We start from the raw sequence: 21,766 nt of genomic DNA, 5'->3' as shown, positions 1-21,766 counted from the left end.
TACAGTGCACTGAGGATGTGCGGGTCTCCTAGGGACAAGAGACTGTATACCCTGAAGAGCATGATAAAAATGATAGTTAAGGGCCTTAAATTGATTTGGTAGATGGAAAGGAATGAAAAGGGCATAAAGTGGCCAAGTTGGGATGAACATTTTATTTAGGTCTAGGAGACCCTAACAGAGGGACCTATAGTATACTCGGTCTATCCCTGCTATTACCTAAATAATGTAGCATAAGCTGTTTGGTGGTGGCTCTCTTCTGCAGATCAGAGTGGACAGCAGGAAGGGGTGCCATGGGCTGGGACAACATGGGCTTCTGAGGGGCCAGGGCTCTGAGCATCTTTATTTCCTAACTGTTGCTATTCTATATTTGGACTTAGGCATTCTAGATAATAAAAGCAAAAAATTGACCACAGTGTGGAGCCTTGGGTGGGAAGCGTGGGGAGTCACAGTCAGGCTCATGAGTTCCTCTATGCCTTACCTCATAATTCACATGTTAGGAAGAGTCTGCTTTCATCAGAGAACATTACACATAACTGAGGCCACCAACACTACATTTGTCAACCTCTTCTCTGATCACTACCCTGCTAGCTACAGCTCTGGATCCAGATCCAGATGCTGCTGTTAGGAAAACAAGCAAGTCATAAGCTGATCATTCTTATTATGTGGGATGTGGGAAGGATGCTGTGGGTATCCTGCAGCCAAGGATGAAGATATATGGTTAGCATGACCACCCTGCACAGAGTACCCAATTGCCCATTGAAGAAACAAAGAAACCTGAGACTCAGGGAATTGAGAATGGACCCCAAGATGGACTAAAGACAAACTGGGAGTGTCAGAAATGTTTGAAGCATTTGATGGCTCTACTTTCTAGGTCATGGCTCCTGTATGATTTCCTCCACAGATGCTTCCCCTGACAAGCTTTGCAGGGCACCAAGTCTGACTTACACATACAACCCCTAAGTGACATTCTGCTGTGGGCTCAGGTCAAATCAGAATGCAGAGATTGACTAATTTCTCATATTCAAAGTCAACCTAAGCTGTCATCAACGTTAGACATGGTACCTCTAAAGCATGAACTTGAAGGAAAAAGGGCTAGTACCCCTCTTCTTCTGATGGAGGATGTCCTTCTGTGTGCTGTGAATATGTGTTTCTCTTACTGATTGATGAATAAATGCTGACTGAACAGCAGCCAGGCTGGAAGTGTAGGCGGGGCTACCAGACTAGGAATGCTGGGAAGAGGGAGACGAGTCATGAGAGACGCCACATAGCCACCGAAGGAGTAATGTGCTGGAGCATTATGGATAAGCCATAGCCTCGTGGCAATTCACAGTTTAATAGAAATGGGTTAATAATTAAGAGAGAGCTACCCAATAAGAAGCCTGAGCCATTGGCCAAACAGTTTGTAATTAATATAAGCCTCTATGTGTTTATTTGGAACTGAATGGCTTCAGGACTGGGCAGAACATAAACTCTGTCTTTACTATCTAAATAAGAACTCTGCAACTGCCTTTCCAAAGAGCAGAGAGTTGGGCTCAAATTGGGTTTAACAAAACTCTTCTGCTGCTACATTCTAGGACTGTCATCTACTAACAATCAGCAGAAGCAAGGCATGGAGAGCAGTGTGGAGCAACGGGAGGGAAGCAGAATGGTATGCTACACTGTTTATGGCTTATGAGTCTCACTCCCAAAGAAAGCTTGCCCAGCCACCCAAGAATCTGCTCAGATTTCCCATCCTCTCCATGACTCCAGAGAATCCCAGATTGACTTTACTGCTCACCTGACCATGGTAAGAAACCAAGATAGTATTTCAAACACAATGGCTGTTAGAAGAACTGGAAATGCCTTCTAGATGTAGCACCATTCCGGAGAGGAAATGGAGGTACTGAGGATGCCTGGCTGACCTTTTCTATTATTCATGATGTGGGACTTGGGGCTATACCATAGCACCTACAGCATTTGCCTATAGATAAAGATATAGCAATGATACCTGGAAGGCAATCTGAGTGCAGATATAGCCACAAGGGTACCCACTAACCTGTCTTCTACTCAGATCTGAGCAGTGGGGTTTTGAGGAAGACATGGTCTTTACTTCTGGGAGGTAATGGATGGCTCTGCTTGGCAAGCATCTATTCCTTCAACTGGATAAGATTACATAGTTTGGATAACTACAAAATGATACCAGAACACACTGTTCTTAAGTCCAGGCTGGGTCTACTCATTATTGAGTATGGTTTCCCAGAGTGGTAACAACTGTCTTCCACCTAGCCTTTTCCCAATATAAACATGTTAAAGTTGACTGTGTATGCAAGTTACTTGGGGTGAGCTGGCAGAGTTCCCTAGGCTCCAGCTTCTGGAGTGCATGGTAATAAAAGCATACTCTTCAGGATGTTATGAGGGTTAATCAGGAATGACACATGCCAGTCCCCAGGAGTCTAATGCAGAACTGCTATCATCATCATCATCATCATCATCATCATCATCATCATCATCTTCTTCTTCTTCTCTTCTTCATAATCATGGCATATTCTCTCTAACTCACTCACCATCACTGTCCCTATCTCACTAGCAACACACACTCAGGGAGTCGAGACTTTGAGAAAGAGAAGAGGTACTTTAAAATTATGCCAGGGGGCACTTTCTAATAGGGCTACCACTTTCCTATCTGTGCACATACCCAGACACCTCCCAAGTATAAAAGCCACATGATCACCACAGAAGCAGTATATGGAGGCCAAAGTCACACCTGAATCAGTTAAGCAGGCAAGGGATTAGTATGGAGTGGAGGGGAGCTTAAAAAGGAAGGCTTGTGCCAGGTGTTGGTGGCGCACGCCTTTAATCCCAGCACTCGGGAGGCAGAGGCAGGCGGTTCTCTGTGAGTTCGAGGCCAGCCTGGTCTCCAGAACGAGTGCCAGGATAGGCTCCAAAGCTACACAGAGAAACCCTATCTCGAAAAACCAAAAAAAAAAAGGAAGGCTTGTTTCCAAACATTCTTCTTATTCATTGGTATTTCTCTCACACACGTTTTATCTTCATACATGTGTGTATGATGTGTATGATGTGTGCTCGGTGTGTAAATATTCATGAATGTGTGCCATGGAGCAGATGTGGGGGTCAGAGAACAACTTCAATGTTTGTTCTCACCTTCCTTGTTTGACACAGGGCCTCTCTGTACACCAGGCTAGCCGGCCTGTGAGCTTTGAGGATTCTTTTCTATCTCCCTCCAATCTCAATCTCATTGTAGGGATACTCAAGTTACAGGCTTGTGCTATTATTGAACTTGGCTTTATGTGGGTTCTGGGGTTTCAAACTCAGGTCCTCACACTTTCATAGTAAGCATTTTGAGTCACTGTCCCAGCCCCCTATATAAGTTCTTTTCTATTTATATTTAAAGGCAAGAGAGACTTTGTGGGGGAAATATTGTGTGTGTGTGTGTGTGTGTGCCAGACATTGTCCCCCACAGTAGCAGAAAGTTTGAGTGCCCTCTGGAAGGGACGCCTGAGCCAGAAAGCCTGCCATAGCTCCTCGGCATGCTTAGGTGGTGCTTCCATGGAGTGGGTGGCTTACTTGTTGCTGTCTCGGTACTCATAGATGTGACATCCTTGAGGCATTCCAGTTTCATGGTCCAGCGTAAAAGCAAGCTTCAACTAAACAGAGAGAGAAAAGAAAAACAAGTAAGTTTGATTCAATGGAATGGAGAAATCAAAATCAATTTCCTTCAGTGAATGTGTTGTGGAGAACTTCGGCCTCTTACCATAGAAAAGGCCACACCGCACAGGAACTCTGCCATCAACCAATAATGTCACCAGGATCATCTTATGTATCAGGCATGTAACCCATGTTCATGAAGCCACTGAGCTAGCAGAGGACACAGGGGCACCATAACAATGAAGAGTCACCTTTGTGGAGCCCACAGTCCATCACAGGAGTAGACAACATTCAGACTTCTAGACTAAGGAATGTCCAGTTATATGTATTAGTTTGAACTGAAGAGAGTTCTTGGAACCTTTAAGGAACACAAAATACAACTTCTCATGTTTCTAGGAAATCAAATGAGCTGGCCTAGACAGAATAGGGCTGTGGGAAGGAGGAGTGACCAGACAACAAGCGAGGAGGGCAAAGAGTTGTCCTAGGCAGCAGACACAGAATGTATAAAGGACCTGGGGCAGAAGCTGCAGAAACTGAAGGATGGTTGGTGAAGCTGGGTCCAACAGATACAAGGACCACAATGGATGCTGACACCCTGTTGGGGGAGGCTCGGCAAACTACTCAGAACATTCTTGGCTCTATCGGAATCATTGACCTTTGTCCTAACAGCAAAGGAAGGGTCCTCATCCGCTCTAAGAAAGGGGTGGATAATGTCACCACCGCTCTGTTTGGGAAAACCCTACTGGCAGGCTACTGCGCTGTCTGCAGGAAGAGGAGAGAAAGGGTAGCCCACACAGGGCTGTAATTGAGGCTGAGTGAATGGGGGTGGGGAGGGGAGGCTGGGTAGACAAGATGGAGAGAAATGGACACTTTGAGATCTACATGGCAGTAAGTTTCAGAAATATAATCAACAGGATATGCTGATGGATATGGTGGAAGAAAGGAGAATCAAGGTTCAATGGTTTGATTTGAACAACCAAGTAGGTAAATGTTACACGCTGGGAGGGAAGGGAGGTCAGAACCTGGTTAGGGACACGGTGTCTTGGGGACCCCATTTCTGAAGATGAAGAGAGGAACAGGGGGCATCCTGATTTCTTTCAGGACTCTGGCAAGGAGACCTCAGGTTAATATACAACTTCACAGAGCTCAGGCAGCTTTACTATCTGTCTTGCTGGAGCCCATGGCTCAGGCAGCTTTAGCATTTCCAAATGTGGAGCCAATTACTATCTTTACAAATTCCCTGGGCTTTTAAACCACCAGGGAAAATGCAGCTACATTAACTACATGTTAGGGGATAGATACATTGTTATGATTTTCCCTGTAGGTTGTTAGCACAGCTAATGATCTGCACCATTAGACACTGGACAATTTCTCTCTCCCTCAGAGCAAAACATACTCTTGGGAATGGTCTGTCCTCTTACTGACCCAGATGAACATTCAAACCAGAAACAAATTCTTCTTTACCACCACAAAGCCAGGAACTTCACTGGAGTCAAAGGCATGCTTTTCCTACAGAGTATACCTTGGCTCTAACCAGGCCTCTATTTCAGTTAAATAAAAAAGAATTTAGTTCAGCTACTATGGAGATCAGTGTGGAAGAGCCTCAAGAAAGAAAGAAAAAGAAAGAAAGAAAGGAAGGAAGAAAGAAAGAAAGAAAGAAAGAAAAAGAAAGAAAGAGAGAAAAGAAAAAAAGAAAGAAAAAGAAAAAAGAAAGAGGAAGAAAGAAACTAAGAAAGAAAGGACATCCCCCCTGTCCGGTTCTTCCACCTCTGGATACATGCCCACAGAAGCCAAGGCCAGCACAACAGACCTGTGCATTCACCTGTACTAGAGCAGCCTCCTCACAGCACGTCCACAGAACCAGCCCAGATGCCCATCCAGAGATGAGTGATGGAGAAAATGTGTACATGGGGCTGAGGAGATGGCTCAATGATTAAGAGCACTGGTGGCTCTTCCAGAGGACCTGGGTTCAATTCCCAGCACCCACATGGCAGCTCACAACTGCTTATAACTTCAGTCCCAGGGGCTCTGACACCTTCACACCAATGCACATGAAATAAAGTTAAATAAACTAAAAAAAGAAAGAAATAAGATGTGTAACATGCACATGGTGGAGTTTACTCTAATAAACCAGCAGGGGTGGCAGGGTGGGGGACGATGACAGGCTCCACTGCAGTCCATGTGGGAGAGCAGATGGCCATGGATCTGCTTGTGAAGAATTCTCACCAACTTGGGAAATTTGGGACGAGTGGATAAAGCAGGCTACACATTTGACTGAGCACCATGAAAACTGCAAAGGCTGTGTCAACAAAGGGTTTCGAGAAAGAAGTGGAAACAGCACAATGGAAGGTTTCCTGAATTCTCCACTATATCTGCATTTCCCAGGCTCTTCATGACAATGTATCGATACTTTGGTTTTGAGTAGAGACTAGCATGCTCCAATCTTGTTTTACTCTTTCCTGCTGCCCAGGGTTTCTGGCTTCAGGGTTCAGTAGAGCTGGTCTTTGCTGAATGTCTCTGCCTATCCTATCCTAGGTCATTACACCAGCAACTATACTATGCTGCTGCTCAGCCCCTCCCCCAAGTGTATTTCTCCTCTGTTACCATGACAGGTGGATGGGGTCAGGAAGGGCCAAGATATCAGGTGGCTTTAGGGAAGCCAGGGAACTAAGCAGATCAGGCATTCAAGAGTATGAGAACTCACATGGTCAGAAAGGGAAACTACAGCAGGTGTCAGAGAAGACACCTGGTCCTCAGGCAGAGATGGGCTGACATGAGAACAAGGCTGCAGGAGAAAGGCTTCAAGCAAGGCCATCATGACAGACTAAAGAGACAAGGCCTGGGCCTCAGGCAGGGTTGTGGGGATGGGGGCATCGAGAAACAGCTTACATCAAACCATGTAATGGGACTCCTAGCCCCAAAGTTGAAAAAAAGGAGGGATGAATAGGCACTGTGGTCCTCTGTCATGCAAACATTGGTAAATGTGATCTTAGGAGGAGCTCCAAGGTCAGGAAACTACACAAACAGCAATCTAACAGTAAGACAAGTCACAGTGGAGGGAGGGAAGGGACAGAGGGCCACTCAGCTATTGAACTGGGTTCTCATATTTACCAAATGCAGACTCAGTGAAGGCTTTCCCTTATTCTGATGACAACCAACTGAATTAGCTGTCATAACTCCTTTTTAATAGATTAGGAACTTGGGGCTGAGAAAGATTAAGAATTTGCTAGGTTCTGTGATAAACACATACAGTCTTAACATTCAGGATTCTGAGACAAGAGGGTTACAGTTTTAAGGGCAGACTGGGCTACACATTGAGATCTTGTTGAGGGAGGGTGTGTGTGGCTATGGAGATAGCTCAGTTGAGAGGGGCCAAGGAGATAACTCAGTTGGTAAAGTACTTGCCTTACAAGCAGAAGGACCTGAGTTTGATTCCCATGTTCTAAAAAGCGAGGCATAATGTGTGTCTGTGAGCATGTCTGGAATAGTGTTGGGAAGGCAGAGACAAGCAGATCCCTGGGATTCAGTAGTCAGCCAGTCTAGCTTACTTGAGTCCCAGGATAGTGAGAGATATAAAATAAAAGAGTGGATAAGACCTGAGAAACTACTCCTGAGGTCATCCTTTGGCTTCCACATGTACACATATACCCACACATACACAAACACACATGTGCACATACATATATACTCACAAAACAAAACATGAAGTAATCTGTCCCCAGCACAATAGAACCAGAGTTTTAAGCCCAAATCCAAGCTCTTCTCTTTGCCTGCTGCCAGTATCATGGGACTTTATTGGTTTGGATACGAAGGGGGTGGAGGTGTCATACGAACTGTTGAGGATTCTCTGCCTCAGACAATGGGGCAGATGGTGTGTCTACCCACCCACCCCCAGACAACGAGGGATGATAGGTTTGGGAGGAGAGTTTGAGTCCCATTTGGGGTTGCTGATTTATTTGTTTTTGGTGGGGATGCTGGATATGCGATTCTGAGGTTTCCAGGTGGAACTACAGCTACAGGCTTCATCTGGCAAGATGACAACTTACTGCAGAGAATGAGACTGTCTTGAGAGAGTATGTGGAAAGAAGAAGATCTTAGTGGAGTCCTGGGAAACACCTTTATGAGAGACCTGGGGCAGAGACTGAGAAGGAGTGGCTGTGGGTCCTGATTATGTCTCAAAGAAGCTAAGGGGAAATATGCCTTAAGGAAGGAACCATGAAGCCAGTTTGTTACACCCGTCTGAAAGGTGCATCCCAAACAGGGATCCCACTGGATCTGGGAAGAATGGGATCTGGGGGAAGACGGGGGGGGGGGGGCAGAGATGGTTTAAGAGAGAGACTGAAAAGTGAGAAGAAAGGAAATGTGGTTGTAAGTGGCCCTTCAAATAGTTGTGGGGAAGAGGCAGGAGGAAAGAGGGACAGCCCAATGAGGGAATGAAGGGAGTGTATCTGAGAGTGACAAGCTTTTGAAGTAGAAGTGACTACAGTAGGAGAGGAGAGACAAGAGAGCTGGAAGTAAAGGCTGGTTGTTTCTGAGACCACCAGGGACTGGAATCCAATGCATAATGAAGACCCCTTCTCTACTGCAGAGGACAAAAAGGGTGAGTAGGGATGCAGACAGATCTGTAGACCAGGCAAGCAGGATGTGAAACATATGCTTTTTGTTTTTGTTGTTCCCCCTGAGAACTAGGAAGCCAACTTATCTGCAAGGAATGGATAGTTTGGTGAGAGGACTAGAAATCTGAGGAAAGGTTGAAGCTTCTTCTTTGGAGGACAAGATAAAAGAGCTGGATGGGGTCAAGCGTGAGGACTGCTAGGAAGCACTTTGGAGCTGGGATTAATGAGCAACACTCTGCAACCTTGGCATTATTGTGGAGAAAGTTTGGGAGATGAATAATGGGCAAGGGAGGGCACTATGATATGGCAACAGACGGACACAGACAGACCAAGAAACTTAAGAGCCGACAGACACCAAAGAAAGATGAAGCCCAAAATGAAAGAAAACAGAGGGTCTGAGTGACAGAAGCCATGTATGAAACTAATATTTATTAATACATCTGTTGTAAACATCTTTCATGTGATCTTATTAAATTCTCATACTACCCTGTGTTTGAGAGATTTGGTAGATAATTAGACCCATATTGGCCAGTAAGCAGCAGAACTGAGGTCTATACGACATTACAAAGCACTGGGATGTACTGGCTTTTAGGTGTTTGTGAACACCTAGAGAGGTGGTAGGAGTAGGAGCTGTGGTCAGATAGAAGACTGTGTGTGCCCTTAGAGATGGGCAGGTAATTAAAGAAAAGCCAAGAGTAGAGAGGTAGGGATGGGACAGGGTGGGGGCAGTCTTCAATGAAGTTCTGAAATTCACCCCAGGATGACATGTGTTTCTCAGAGAAGCCAAGCTATTAGGCATGTCTACAGGTGTGTAGGTGCCTCCAAGTGCAAAGTTCAATATGAATGAATGAGTTCACCAATCCTTGTAGCAGACACAGAGGCAGTACTGGTAGGCATTTCCTTCTTCCTAATGAGATGCCCATCCAGGGGCTCCATGGGAAAGCAGACCCAATCTCTTAGAGGCACACTAGACCTGACAGTGCTAAGAGAGGCCAATGGTCCTTTCAGTTGCTGATCAGATATCAATACCAATAATGTCTTGTCCTAGGAACAGGCTCAAGAAGGGATGTGTGACCCACAGCTAGGAGAGTGTGCACAATGAACATAAAGGCCAGTGCAGCTGCACCAGTCCCTCCCAGCCAGAGGACAAGCAGAAGAATTCCCAAGGAAAGTGGGAAAGAAGACCTACAGCAGAGGAGATCCAAGCAGAGATGCTCAACAAAGACCAGCTCTACTCAAATTAGGGGCCAAATCCCTGGGAAGCAAGAAAGCCCTCCTATCTTCTTAATACCATGAAGAGGAACAATGTTTCCTGGATGCCTCCCACAGCAAGCCTTGCCAGGACCTAAGAAAGCCTAGTTGCTGCCATTGCTCACAGCCTGGGGCCCATAATAAATCTCTGTAGGGACTGACTCGGTGGGAAGTCAGCCTGCAAGAATGGTAGCCACTCCTGAAGCAGCTGTTACATGGAACAGAAGCACTAACTGCTGGCCAGTCCTCTCGCAGGGAATGGGCCTCCTTGGTGGATACTTTCTAGCTGCACAACATCCCTGGTACTGAGTGAGGGGAGAAAGAGGTGGAGGCCTCCAGGCATTCACAAGGCTGCTCTCTAGGCCTCTGTCACAGGAAGGCGGCTTTGAAAGGGGCCTTGTAAGAGCAAGACCTACGACCACGATAAAAGCCAAGAAAGCCTTCTTTGTGTAGAAAATGGAAGAGCTGCCAACTGTGGTGGCACACACCTTTAATCCCAGCACTCAGCAAAGAGGCAGGCAGAAGAACTCTGAATTTGAGGCCAGCCTGGTCAACATGATGATATCTAGGGCTCTCATTAGACAAATTATGCCTCAAAGAGAAGGGGGAAGGGAGATAGAGAATGAAAGCTTTTTACTTCAGAAACAGGTAGAAACCACACAGGAGAGAGCAGGCTGTGTGGCAGCAGAACATAAACTTGTCATGGGACCCTTGCCTCTCCTGGCTTTGTGATGGGAGTCATCTAGCCATAGGGCCAAGGCTGAGTTAAAGGCTGGAATCCTTGAGTGATGAGGTAAACCTTTCTACATACTCTGAGGAAGCGGGGTGCAAGCCTTGCTGGGGTTGTTGAGCCTCTTGGGTTTTAAATGGAGTGGCAAGAGAGACCAGCAAGGTACCATCCCAGCTGGTGGCTACAAGGAGCCACAAGACTAATTGGCAGAGGAAATATGGGGCTTCTCCCACTGCTTTGGGAGGAAATTTTAGCAAAACCTCAGGGAAAGAATGAATGCCCGAGGCTAAGCAGAGGAGGTAGGGATGGGATAGGGTGGGGTCAGTCCTGTATGAAGCTCTGAAATTCAACCAGCATGGTGACATGCTGTTTCTCAGAGAAGCCAAGCCATTAGACATGTCTACAGGTGTGTAGGTGCCTACAGGTGCAAAGTTCAATTTGAATGAATGATCACACCGATCCTTGTTAGGAGGCCATCAAGGTGTTTTCTATGACTAGTGAAAGGCTCATAGCCTTACTCTGGATCCTAGTCTGGTCAACTCAGTGGATCCCATCATGTTCTAAGATTGACCAACAGAAGGTGATGGAAGAGGTGATCAGTGTGTATGCCAGGTGTCCCCTGGGCCAGTGAGCAAGTCAGTCTTTCACAGCTCAGGTGTATAGCTGTCCTGCCCAAATGGCCCAACTAGGTAGCTGGGTCTTAAAACTCATCACCTAAGGAAGACAGAAACTGAAAGCTTCTAGTGTTTTTAAAACTACTAGTTTGACCTTGGGCAAAAGTTGAAGAATTCCATGTAGGTAGTGAGAAGGCTCAGTGGTTGGGGGGCTTGTTGCCAAGCCTGATGAGCTGAGTTCAATGCTGGGAACCCACATGGCGAAAGGAAAGAACTGACTCCCACAGCTTGTTCTCTGACCTCCACACATGCATTATCTAATTGGTACATTGTAAGTGAAAATACACATTCACAAAGATAAATAAATATTTTTAAAAATCAAGGAATTCCCAGCCGGGCATTGGTGGCACACTCCTTTAGTCCCAGCACTCGGGAGGCAGAGGCAGGTGGATCTCTGTGAGTTCGAGGCCAGCCTGGTCTCCAGAGCGAGTGCCAGGATAGGCTCCAAAGCTACACAGAGAAACCCTGTCTCGAAAAACCAAAAAAACAAAACAAAACAACAACAACAACAACAAAACCCAAGGAATTCCCTGTCTTGTCCATAATAGCTGTAACTTGACCTCTCCTGGGTACTAGGGCTTCTGCTTAGGCCCTGACGGTACCTGCAACCCTGGCATGACAGTGGATGTGGTCTGAGTAGGTGATTTGCAAGAGCAATCAGGGTTCCCTTACAGGGATGTACAGATAGAGGTCAGTGGTGAAAGTTGAGTGGTAGTTTTCTGTCTAGGACTGTTCTAGTTCAGCCCACCTTGGGTTCTCCTGGAGGCTGAGTTTGCTTGAATTTGCTAGCTGTTAGGATTCAGGTTCAAGCTCAGGTCAGGAGCAGTCTGGGAAGCCTCTGAGCTGCCCATGTCGATGCTCCCCACAGTTTCTGGGTCTTGCAGGGTATCTAACTGCTCCTTAAGTGGAAGGTAGCCAATCCTACACAGGGCCAACATTTAGGGAATGCCATTTATGGCATACTTGAAAGGAACAGAAAAGTCCCTCCCACCTGAAGCTTAGGTTTTGAAATTGAAAAATCTTATTAGGAGGGAATCTTCACATTCTTTGAAGTGATCTTTAGTTTTCCTTCGTTAGTCTTCATTGTTTGGTTTGGATTTCCTAAGCATTATTTCTTTTTTCCATCTCCTCTTTGCTTTCTTTCATAAGACAAAGATGCTGTGGGCTTTGCTTTAACTTGGTTAACAGTGATTCTATGGCAATGTATTAAATTTCTTTCTCCTAAGTCCACTGAAGTCTTTTTGGACTTGAAGAGCTTTTTAAGAAAGAACTTGCTCATTCAGCAGGATTTGCTTCCCTGCTCCAAGCTCTAGTTCTGTCCTGGAAAAATTAAGAGTAAGAAAGAGCAAGAGAATCCTGCAGTCCTGACGCTCAAGTTCACAAACCACAAAAAAGGACCTCGCTCCAGTAACGTAATCATCAAGAGTTCTGGCACCTTGGTCTTTCAAGAAAAATACATCCATCTTCTGGCACAGGAACCCTCAAACTAAACCCTGTTCAGCATGGAGTTCCCAATTCATTACTGTTGGAAAGTCTATAGTGAGGCTGGCCGCTCCCACTGGATGACGCCTCCCTGCAGTGCAGTCTGTAAACCCCACAGCTGTGTTTTCACTTAAGGCCACTTCTCCTGACTCCACTGTGTCTTGTTCCAGAAGCTTGTTCTATTCTTGCTAAGACTAAAATCGACAAGACAAGGATTCTTCGATGTTGAGGTTTGACTTGTTTAGAAGAAGCCACGTCTGTCTTAGAACTAAGGTTCGTCCCCAGGGAAGCTGCTCCTCTAGGAGCAACCAGCCAACAAAACTGCCTACCTGGACAGTTGCCTTCTCTTCTGAGGGTCACTTCTTCACTCACCACAGTAAGACTTGGGTAGTAGGGCTCTGCCTTACCACTGTCCCATGTGGCCTTCTGCCTCCGTCACTGGTGAGACCTGTGCAGAAGAGCGTGTTTTCCTTCCCTGCCTCCTCTTTAGCAGATTAACAGTTCTGAGGGGGGGGGGGCCCACTAGCTTCCAGTCAACCTCCACCTCGTCACTGGGCCCTGTGTTTGCCTCTCCAGTTCTCAACCAGGTGACATAGTAAATGCCAGATATGTTGAGCAAGTCTGTAAATGCCACATGCAGCCAAATGAGGAGGCTGTAGCCATTTAACCACATACTCAAAATGGGCAATTACCAGAAAGAACTGTTTTCTCTTGCAGCCATTGTTTGGGCACTGATGTTGCCAGATCTACTCCCACAGGCAGACACCAGAATTGACAGTGGAGGTGATGCATGGGTCCTCTGAATACATGTGAAAGGTACTGTACAAGTGTCTTGGTTCCTACATGTTCCTACCCTGGATCTCCCCAGCTACTCCAAGCCTTGTGCTCCTGCACTGAACAGTAGAGATCTTACCAGATGCTCCTCTTCAAAATAGCTGCTATAAAAAATTTAAGTGTGTTACCTATGTATTTATTTATTCATTTAATCATTTATTTATAGACAGGGTCTCAGATAGCCCAGGATAGCCCTGAACTGTCTATATAGCTGTGGTTGTTCTATCTTGCACTTCTGAGCCTTCTGCCTCCACCTCCTGAGTGCTGGGATGACAAGCATGCACCAGGCTCAGTCTATGTGGCACAGAGGAATGAGCCCAGCACTGGTGCACTTTTGCACTTGGTGCACAAGCACTCTCCCATCTGAGCCACACCCACAACATACCGAGGCTCCAGAAAGCATGGCCTTCCTGGAGGGTGTTTTAGTCTTATTCCTCCATTCTCACCAAGTTTACCTTAAGCACAGCCTATAAAATCCTTATTATTGCTGCAAGGGCATTTAATGACCCTAATATCAAGCTTCATGTAAGAAGATGCTTTTAGTACTAGGTAAGACATCTTTCAACTTTCAGTGAAGTTTGTTATTTAAAAAAATTTACCTTATTTCCCTCTCCCTCAACTCCCCGAGGGAGGACTGCTTCTGCCTTTGGGACCCTGCAATAAAAGACCTGATGCCTCCTTTGTGAACCCAGGCATCAGGGAACTCACATTCCTTCTGTCTCCTTTCCCTGTTTCTCACTTCATGTCTTCCTAATATGCTTACTTCATTGCTTATTTCCTCGGTTGTAAGTCCTCAGATTCCTTTTGGAAACGGGGGGGGGGGGGTACATGTAAGATAAAGTGAAGTTCTTTAAAATACAAACCAATCATACAGAGAGCTATGAGATCCAGGCAGGTTCAAGCAGAACCTGACTAAACAGCTGCCATGATGGCAGGCACTCAGTGGAAGAAGGAAACGGGACATTCTCACACAGTCTTCAGAGCCAATGATCAGGCTGGCTCTCTTCTTGAAAAAACAGGAGAGAACAGAGTGATCTTCCAGGGAATTGGCCTCAGTTTCCAGGGACTTGAGGAGTCAGGAGTTATGTAAGCCAAGCTGAGAGCCAGCAGCTTTGGCCTGCCTGCTCTCTCCACTAGTCTGGGTGGAGGTGGGCTCTGGGACCTTAGATGCTCCACCTATACCATGGAGCTCAGTTCTTCTGTGGCTGTCCTGAGGCTTGTTTCCTGGAGGAATATGGAATCTTTTTTAGGCCTACTACAGGAAAGCATCTATAAAGCAGTCCTGCTATTCTGCTGGGAGAGAAAGTTGGCGTTTCTGGAGAAATCAGTATGCACCCCTTGAGATGCTTTAATGAGGAACAAGTGGCAGGGAAGTTCTCTATGCCTAAGGCTGTCTTATGTGAGAAAGAGCAGTTGTCAGGGCTCATGACTTGATTCTAGGCTAACTGGCTTCCTCCCTCCTAGAGGGCCATGTTCAAATGTTCAAAATGACAATATTGCCATCTTAGGCCCCTCTGGGTCTTGGCAACCCAGCTGCACTCCCCCTACTGCCTGCTCCTTACTCCAGTGGGAATGGTGCTCCTCCCAGGGTGAGAGACACTCTCCTGCCATTCAGTCATGCAGTACCCACTGATCTTCCAACTGCTTACTAGATTGCCCAGAACTATGAAGGGTACCTGGGAGATGGAAGTTACCTGAAGTTGCTCTTCTTATCCAAGGTCAATGATATTCACCTGTGACTACTTCTTTATAGAACAACATTATCTAAGAGATGCTGTCCTACCTGTGGTAAACACCAGGGGACACATGGGTGTTGTGAAGTTTAAAGACATTACAGGTACTTACAGCTTAGATGAAATGTAAACACTATACAAAATTTAAGAGGTTCAGGAAGGATAACAGCAAGGACCAAGATCCAGTAAGGAAATAAAGACATTCTACTTGCCTTGCCAACTTGTTAATCTTGCCCTTTAAGAAACTGAATATAGCCCAGCACGCGGGAGGCAGAGGCAGAGGATCACTGTGAGTTCGAGACCAGCCTGGTCTACAAGAGCTAGTTCCAAGACAACCTCCAAAGCCACAGAGAAACCCTGTCTTGGAAAAACAAAAGAAAAGAAAAGAAAACAAAAGAAAAGAAACGGAATATAGAGACCAGTGAGAAGGCTCCCTAGGTGAAGGCGCCTGTACCAGGCTGATGACCTTAGTTTGATCCCAGGATGTACATGGTAGAGGGAGAGAACTGATCTCCACAACCTGCTCTTTGATCTCCACATGTGTGCTGTGGCACATGTATACCCACTCATACATATACATGCATACAAAGTAAGGAAGGGTGAAATTTAAAAAGCCTCTATTTATACTACTGAATGCTAACAAAAATAAGTTCACAGTCTTCTCAGGGGTCACTCTGTTAAGCAGAAACTTGTATTCCCTCTAACTTCCGTACTATAGAATATAGTCTTTGTAGGGACTCCCAAAGCTAGAATCCAGGTGATAGAGCTAGTCTAACTTTCTATTCTCGTCTTGATCCTCTTGCAGTCTTTCTTTCTCTTTGCAGCATTCCAAAGGCCTCACACTTGAGCTTCTGTCTTCCTTGTTGTGCCCAGATCTTACAACTTGAGAAGGCTATTTAGGACAGAAGAAAGGGTATGGCTTTTTCAGGTTGGCCAGCTTTGAGTCCCAGCCTTACTTCCTAATAGTTATGTGACCTTACGTTCTGTTACCTCTTTGTAACTCATTTTTCTGACTCTGAAGAATGGCAGGAGATAATGACGGCACTTACTTCTGAGGTTGTTGTGAAAATTAAATGAGGAAAACCACAGATAAACAGCTATATGGCCTATCCACAATGGTGACCCTGTAGTGGTGAGGCCTGGGGACAGTCCTGCTAATGTGCTGAGCTACACATGACAAACATGAAAACAAGCTAATTGAATCAATCTAAAAGAAATCACTGAAATTTGAGCAATTCCAACATCTGTAGGGTTTAGTCTCATTTTTCTTTTTTTAGACAGGGTCTCACTATGTAGCCCTGGCTGGTCTAGAATATACTGTAGACTAGGCTAACTTTTAACTCCTAGAGAGTCACCTGCCTCTGCCTTCTGAGTATTGGTATGAAAGGCATGTGCCACCATGGCTCTGCCAGGGTTCACTTTTTAAACCTGAGCAGTATTAGGGAGACAACTACTTCCCTGCAGGCCTCCTGGGGGTGTAACAGGGAAACCTAGGCTTCAAACTTCAGTGGAGTCTTGAAGCCCTTGCATTACTGCACAAATGGTCAGGCTGACACAGGCTCCTCTGTCACATGACAGCCCCAGTCTTATTCCTTGGTGACTGGTCTCTAGGTGACTATCAGCCTACGACAGCATTATACACCTCTAGCTGAGCTACACTATTCAAAAGCAAAGCTTCTACTAGTGATGATGGTACATGCCTGTCACCTTGGTACTCTGGAGGCTAAAGCAAGAGCACAGAGAGTTTGAGGCCAACCTAGGCTACACAGTGAGACTTTGTTTCAAAAAGCAACAACAAAAATACTAATAAACTAACCAACCATACAAACAGAGAAATAAACCTTTACCATTTCCTCAAATCTCCAAACCAAATAACTTAAGAAGGTCCTGTTGGGTTAGCAGATGTGCTTCCCCATGGCGGCAGCCCAGCCAGGACCTTGGTTCCAGCAACAACTTGTTCATTAATTGGTGCCTGGGCAGGGAAGAGGCCACAACGACCTGCTAGAGCATGGCCTGGGCTGGCTTATACAGTCCAAATGCAAGAATACAGTTCCATTCAACTCTTCTCATTTATTCTTAAGCTGGAATATGTTTCCTGTTTACCCACACAGCTATCATCCCATCCCAAGCAGCCTAAGTTGTGATACACAAGTCCTAACCTGATTACCTTGGGTAAGCTCCACAACCACTATACTAAATGAAAACTTTAAACAAGGCCAGGTGGGGCCCTGACAGGAGAAGCAGGAGTCACAGGCTCCTTGTGAAGCTGTAATAATGCCAAGAGGGTCCCATGTCCAGTTACCAGTGTCTCTGTTTAAAGGAGTCTGGGGAGGTAAAGTAACTTACTTGCCTACTTAAAGTAAGGCAAATCAGCACTTGACCAAACCTACCCGGCTCTAAAATCTGCATTTCTTACTTGCTATTTCCTCCCCTATGTAAGGGCCCACGTTACAACCTCTCCTTCTCCAGATACAAGCAGAAAGAGAGCAGCAAACAGCACTCAGATGTCAGCCTTGTTGAGGATCACTACAAAGAGGCCTCCTTCCACTCCCTTAGGACATGCAGCTCCCACAATGGCTAAACACACTGGCCTAGCCACTGTCAGAGGCTGACTGAGGTTGCTTAGGGAAGGGCACTCTCACATACCCTGTTAAAGGCACCATACAAAGTGGAGATTGGGATGGGATTGGGGGTAGGTAAGTCTATCTGTGTGGGAGTGAGAGATCCAGGCATGTGAGCTCTACTTTTCCTTTCAATGCCTGCCTTCCAGCTATCAGGGCTCGGTCACACAGACAACCAGTAAGGAGACCGGAACTGGAGCCCAGAGGATCTCAGTCTCACAGGATGCAAAAGGCTGAAATAAGAAATGCTAGTCAGCTGGCCAACACACTGACTGAATCAAGACAGAAAACAACCAACACTAAGATTAACACAGGAACTACTAGTATCTCTGAAGAAATGGGCGGGGACTCCTGTGTCTAAGTACACATTGTCTGTGGCACTGGGCACTGTGTAGGAATCATGTGCAGTTCAGAAAAAAGGCTGGCAGAGAGGACTCAGTCACTTGACTCTATACTGTGGGAGCTCAGAGATGGATCTGGTAGAGGAGCCTACATGGAATGGGCCTATCCTAAATTCTGAAAGATGTGATGGAGAGACTTCAGGTGACAGGAAATACCAAGCCCTTTAGTGGGCTCAGATAATGTAGTGATTTGAAAGAGAACCCCAATAGACTCATACATTTTGAGGACTTGGTTCCAGGTTGATGGAATAGTCTGAGAAAGATTAAGAGGTGTGGCCTGTTGGAGGAGGTATGTTACTGGGGCCAAGATTTGAGGTTTCAAAAGACTGGCCCTATTCCCAGTGTGTACTCTTTTCTGCCTCCTGCTGTGGATCAAAAAGTGAGCTCTCAGCTGTTCATGATGCTATGCTATGCCTTTGCTCCATCATCATGGACTCTAACCCACTGACACCATTAGCCCCATTAAACTCTTTCTTAAGTCGTCTTGGTCATGGTGTTTTGTATAGCAACAGAAAAGAAACAAATACAGAGAGACCACATGGTTTATACCTATCAGTTTATCACTGTTGTCAGCCTAAATTTTAGTAGTGAGTAACAATGAAGAAATAAATCACCGACTCCGGAGAAAAAAATAAAAAAGAGGACTTACTACTGCCAGGCTATCTGTTGGGTTTGTCTGACTACATCATGAAGATTAGACATGGGACTAGACAGATACTCATGAGGGCAACACATGGTCAAGACAGAATGCAACAACACATCTTTCTGTGCTGAATGTTGTAGGGCTGAGGCTGATAAGAAGGCTTAGAGGTTAAGAGAATTTGCTGTTCTTCCAGAAGATCCAAGTTTAGTTTCCAACACTAGTTTTAGGCAGCTCACAAATACCTGTAACTCCAGCTCCAGGAGATCTGACACCCTTTTCTGGCCTCATGGGTACCTTAACATATGTGGTATACACATAGAAACAAACACACATACACATGAACTTTCTTTCTCCTTCATCGTTTCTTTTCTTTCTTTTTTCTTTCTCCTTCCTTCCTTCTTTTTTCTTTTCTTTTCTTTTTCTCTTTCTTGAGACAGGGTTTCTCTGTGTAACAGCCCTGGTTGTCCTGGAACTTGCTCTGTAGACCAGGCTGGTCTCTAACTCACAGATCCACCTGCTTCTGCCTCCCAAGTTCTGGGATTAAAAGTGTGAACCACCATGCCTAGATAAAATGAACTTAAAAAAAAAATCTTAAAAAAGTTTGGCAGCGTGTGTTCCTGTTAGATTCTCTCTCTCTGAACAATTTTAATGTTTTTGTTTACATTTAAATTTTTTATTTTATTTTATTTTGTGTGTGTGTATATTCAGGTACACATGCCACAGCACATGTGTGAATGTCAGAAGACAATTTTTGGGAGTCAGTTCTATCTACTACCATGTAGGTCCCAGAGATCAAACTCAGGTCATCAGGTTTGTCTGCTAATCAATTGCACTGGCTCCTACTGGCTTCTCTATATGGCCTCCTGAGATAGGTGTGTAGATAACATAGCCACTTGACAGCTAGGGATGGAGAAGGTCATTGAGAAACTTTCTCTGGGTCCTCAACTATAGTCCTGGGGTTGGAGTATGGAGGTCCAACCCCTAGTTTAGCACTTTCCCATAAAAAAGGGAAATAAAGTCTCAGCTCACATCTGATTGTCATTAAAACCTGATCTTTCTTAGATTCTGTTCCCTTCCTAGGCCCTGGAAGCTGCATGGTGTGGACTACTTTGGCAGAATGTGACCCCTGATCCGAGAACTGGTCATTTCCCAGGGGGAAGTACTGGTATCCAACACAATAGAATTAAGTAGCACTTTTATTATGGGGTACATAAGAGTTAATAGAAACAAAAAATGGGCCTATCACCTACTTTCCACCAAAGGAAACATCTTACAAGGTTATAGACCAGGAAATTGATGTTGGCACAATGTGTTCAGCTCTGGGCCATTTTGCACACATGGCTGGATGCTTGTAGCTGCTACTGCCACTCAGACACAGATGGTCCAGGGACATAGGCCTCCCTCTTGGCCCCATTAGCTCTGACACCCAGCAACTACGTATGCACTTGGTCTTCTCTGGAATTTCGTCATTTCAAGAATGTTTTATAAATATACTCACATAGCACTTTAGCCTTTCAAGGTTGCCCTAAATTGAGGATATAATCCATTTTTAAAAGTTGTAGACTATAAAACCATGGCATCCACATCCAACAGAGAAAGGAAATAGTGGCAGACTATGTTCTTGTGGTCCTGCCCAGTTTGAGCTCTCTGACAATTCCTCAACCTCGAGAGCCTTGGTTTCCCCATCTGTAAAAATGGGTATGGGGCTTAAGGGTGAAGGAAGGTAGCATGTGCAAGCACTTGGCAAATGAAAGGCTCTCAATAAATTCTAGCTGTTTGTTGTGATTGATTGAGAGCCAAGGGAGCTTCCGAGCTTTACTGAAAACAAGGCCCTTGCCAGTCACAGATGATTAAGGAAATGACCACACCAGCCCTTAAATGACCCCAGGTTTTTCTTTCCCAGTGTTCCCAAGACTCCAGTCTAGGGACCTCTACAGGGTGCCTCACACAGGCTTCTCCACAAGTACAGCCTCGTGAGAACAAGTGGCCCAGCGTCACTGGATTCCCTGGGATTAAATTCAGGTTGGGGGTGGGGATGGGGGTGGAGGAAGTGCTGAGCACTCTCCACTCACTATAAGGCCCTTGAGCCGCCATGCTTGTGGGAGGCCTCTGGTAGCTACTGAGCTCAGAGGAGTGGCCAAAATCAAAGAGGGCAGGGGTCAGATGACTGATTGAATTAGGTGCTGCCTGGATACCCCTAAATCTCAGCATAACTCAAAGGCTGCAGGGGTGAAGAGGGACAATGGTATGCACTACATTTGAGGTCACCTCTACTATGATTAGCTATGGAAATCTGGGGGGAAAAAGCCTCCACCCAAATCACATATTTAAAGACTCCATTATATAGTTGAGAGAGCACTCAGTGTTAAGCCTTTGAGTAGCTGGGAACCCTGCACAAATGGCTGACTATATCTTGAGCAATATGCCCACAGCCCATTGAAAACAGGACAAAACTGAGCATTCAGGATCCGTCATGATTTACTGAAAGTGGTATTGTCTCTGCTTCTGCATGGCACCAGCAGGGGTGGGATGGGGGCGCTCCTCATGATGGCAGGGTCACTTCTGTGTCTCCTGCTCCCTGGGACTTTTCAACTCCCCTGGCCAGTATTCACTCTACTTAGTTTTCCTCCTTTGAAGTTAGAGAATACAGCCTCATCGATCACTGACACGTTTGGGTTTCAAAAGGGCTGGGAGTGAATTCACTTTTTCCCCCCTCTAACAAGCAAGAAAGACTCAGCTGGGAAGAGTGAGTGAGAAGGAGGTAGCGAGGGGAGCAGGCCAAGACCTTCAAGGGCTGCTGGTGTTCCCAGTCCCACAGTAAACAACTGTGCTCACTGTAGGGGGTGAGGGGTTCTTGTACAGAGTGTGTCTTGCTTTGCTCTAAAGTACCTGGGCAGCTCACAGTGGCCTCATCTAGATTTTGTGTTGCTTGCTAGTCTTGCTAGCCTAGCAGGGGAGGGACCTTCAGGGATGATGGCCTCTCATATCTTTCACTGGAACAGAAACAGAAATAAAGATGGGTCAGAAAGTTTTCATGTCCCTACCACTCAATGTGTGTCTGCTTGTCCTTTCTGAGCAGCTGGCCTCTCCTGGCAGCACCACATGCCCCTGCTGTGCAGGTAGAAGAGTACCTGAT

The 21,766-nt window shown here is 45.8% G+C and overlaps 1 protein-coding gene across 4 annotated transcripts in view; it reads right to left on the bottom strand.

Moving 5' to 3' along the window:
- Positions 1-21,766, bottom strand: part of Dis3l2 (DIS3 like 3'-5' exoribonuclease 2) — a 306,233-nt gene that overhangs the window by 25,664 nt on the left and 258,803 nt on the right. For all 4 annotated transcript variants that reach the window (XM_035441100.1, XM_027397459.2, XM_035441098.1 and 1 more), the window contains one exon: positions 3,565-3,644. In XM_035441100.1, coding sequence (XP_035296991.1) covers positions 3,565-3,644 — 80 coding nt within the window. The remainder of the gene's footprint in view (positions 1-3,564; positions 3,645-21,766) is intronic.

This window comes from Cricetulus griseus, chromosome 2 (genome assembly GCF_003668045.3).
Source record: "Cricetulus griseus strain 17A/GY chromosome 2, alternate assembly CriGri-PICRH-1.0, whole genome shotgun sequence".
NCBI lineage: Eukaryota > Metazoa > Chordata > Mammalia > Rodentia > Cricetidae > Cricetulus > Cricetulus griseus.
The sequence above is the reverse complement of the archived record's forward strand: the minus strand, read 5'-3'. Positions and strand labels throughout refer to the sequence as shown.